Here is a 2,809-nt window from a genome sequence, read left to right as displayed (position 1 = left end):
GAGTAGTAAAATTTGATAAAAATTAAGGAAAAAATAAATTAGATTTAAATAAAATATGAATATACATGTAAACTCATTATTAATTATGCATGTTTCCACTCTAAGATCTTTGAATTTCTATTTACTATACATTATTTCATTGTATAAATATTGAAAAAACAGTAGAATCTTTTTTAAAATTCTTTTAATTTTGAAAATGTTTATTCAAAATTAATCATTCGTTTTCCTTTTACAGAGACCATTGCCAAACAAAGCAAAAACATCAATCTCCGCCGGCTCCAACAAGAATCCATCCCATAAAAAGATTCATCCCATAATTATCCAATGATTCATCCCATAAATAAGATTCTATTCCATTCCATTCCTCATTCCCAATCAAACAATGAAGCCAAGTTTCAATTGTCTCTTCCTCCTCCTCTGTTTCCTACACTGCGTGGCATCCAGCACGTTGAGGCAGAGAGATGCGCTGAACAAGTTCTACTTTAACAACAGAGTAGGGAGGTCTTCTTCTTCTTCTTCATCTTCTTCTTCATCTTCATGGGCGAGCAATCTTCTTTCGGTGTCCGGCCTGAAGTCGAAGGTCTACGACAATAGCGGGCTGAAGGAGGGGGACAAGGTTGTTCGGCTGCCTGGCCAGCCAGAAGGGGTCAATTTTGATAGTACGCGGAGTATGTCACAGTTGATAGAGCCAACGGACGGGCTCTATTTTACTACTTTGTCGAGGCTGCCGAGAATAGCGAGTCGATGCCTATTGTGCTCTGGCTCAATGGAGGTATGGAAATAATAGAAAATGACGTTGCTTTTCGATCGATAGAGTGGTGATTGTTGTGGCGTGGGTGAGTGCAGGGCCGGGGTGTTCATCACTTGGGTATGGCACCATGGAGGAGCTCGGGCCGTTTCGAGTCATGAGCGATGGCAAAACTCTATATAGGAATCCCTACGCTTGGAATGAAGGTTAGGATCATATGTCATCGTCATCGTCGTCATCATCATCATGATCATATATGTGTGTGTTATTTCCTAGAGCTTAGGGAGTAGAGTGAAAAAAGGTTTCTGTTTTGGCATTACCCCGAGCCACTGACGTGCATCGTGCAATGCAGTGGCGAACGTCTTGTTCTTGGAGAGCCCTGTCGGCGTCAGCTTCTCCTAGTCCAACAACACGTCAAACTACGCCAAGAGTGGAGACCGTAGGACGGCGACCGACGTGCTGGTTTTTCTCGTCAACTGGTTCGAGCGGTTCCCAGATTATAAGGGGAGGGACTTCTTCATCACTGGCGAGAGCTACGCCGACCACTACGTCCCCCAGCTTGCCCACGCCATACTCCACCACAAAGATTTCCTCATCAACCTCAAAGGCATCGCGGTAAGCAATGAATCCCAAAATCAGTCAGTCAGATTGACCCTCTCTCCTTTTTATTGCAAATTAAATTGGGAAATATGGATCTCGATCAATTTCAAATTGATTTTGGATGACCTAGATCGCGAACGTGGTGATCAACAAGGAGACGGATAGCAAGGTGACATTAGACTACTTCTAGACGCACGCGTTGATCACCGATGAGACCATTCGCGCGATCCACAAGTTTTACAATTTCTCGTCGGACGCCCGACAGACCACTCCAGAGTGTGACAACGCGCTCGATGAGGCCAGCCTCGCCGTTGAGGAGTTGGATGTCTACAACATATACGCGCCACTGTGCTTCTCGTCGGGCATGACACCAACTCCAAAATCACCCTCGGTTTGTCTCTTCCGAACATCATTACATTTAATTATCTCCATTTTCCTAGTATTTTCATAGCCAAATTAGATCGAATCGATTTGACCTGTTAACTCAAGAATCGGAGTTCATCGTATTCATGTTGGATAGCTACAAGGAGCAAGCTCTAACTAAAGCTAGAATTTGCCCAGAATGAAATGTCATATTTAAATTCTGATGTAGATTAAGAATTTTCACTCAATCATATCAATTGTGAATAGAACTAACTAACATATTGAAATGTCATACTTAAATTCTAATGCAGATTGAGAATTTTGATCCTTGTACTTCTAATTATGTGGAGGCATACCTTAACAATCTTGAGGTACAGAAAGCTCTACATGCCAATATCACAAAGCTCAATTACACCTGGTCTGGTTGTAGGTATATACATATCTCATAAATATAATAATAATTTTATTTTTCTTTTAAACAAAATAATGAAATTCAACTCATTTATTTATATTTGTCTCCATGTAGCCAAGTGATACTAGTTGGTTAGATCAGCCTTCCACAATGTTACCAATTATTCACGAATTATTATCTAATGGGATTAGGGTTTTAAAATACAGGTAAAAAAAATCATTAGATGTCTTCATCATATCATAGGGTGTGAATCAGCTTTCCATTTCAATACTTTCATTTAGATAGGTGTATAAATTTTGTGGTCCTTATGCACATTATGTAAGTAAAAATAGCATATATAGATATATCAATTTAGCAAGTATAATAGCTTTAAGATTTCTGCATAACATATGTCATAAGACAAAGATATCGTTCATTAGATTGCGAGTGAAGGGGTTTTCGATCAAATTTTGTCCCTAACTAAGCGTTGGCTGGGTTTGTGCAGCGGTGACTTTGATGGAGTTGTTCCTGTCAAGGCCGGTCCTAGACTTTGAAAGGTCCGGTGCAAAAAAAAAAGGCCCTTTAAATTCAGATAAAAAAAATAAAATCGATACTATATAATAATTCATCAACAGAACACATAAACTAAAATCCATAATAATGAAAACATTATATTCCATATTGTTAATATTTAGTATTAGAAAATG

At 39.3% G+C, this 2,809-nt stretch overlaps 1 protein-coding gene across 1 annotated transcript; it reads left to right on the top strand.

Annotated features, from left to right (window-relative positions):
• Window positions 1-382: 382 nt before the first annotated feature.
• Window positions 383-1,538, top strand: LOC122014093 (serine carboxypeptidase 1-like). The gene is made up of 3 exons (XM_042570280.1): window positions 383-772; window positions 1,151-1,363; window positions 1,479-1,538. Exons 1-3 carry the CDS (start codon window positions 383-385, stop codon window positions 1,536-1,538), a joined length of 663 nt encoding a protein of 220 aa, XP_042426214.1.
• The last annotated feature ends 1,271 nt before the right edge of the window (window positions 1,539-2,809 follow it).

This window comes from Zingiber officinale, chromosome 8B, assembly GCF_018446385.1.
Source record: "Zingiber officinale cultivar Zhangliang chromosome 8B, Zo_v1.1, whole genome shotgun sequence".
Taxonomy (NCBI): domain Eukaryota; kingdom Viridiplantae; phylum Streptophyta; class Magnoliopsida; order Zingiberales; family Zingiberaceae; genus Zingiber; species Zingiber officinale.
The sequence above is the reverse complement of the archived record's forward strand: the minus strand, read 5'-3'. Positions and strand labels throughout refer to the sequence as shown.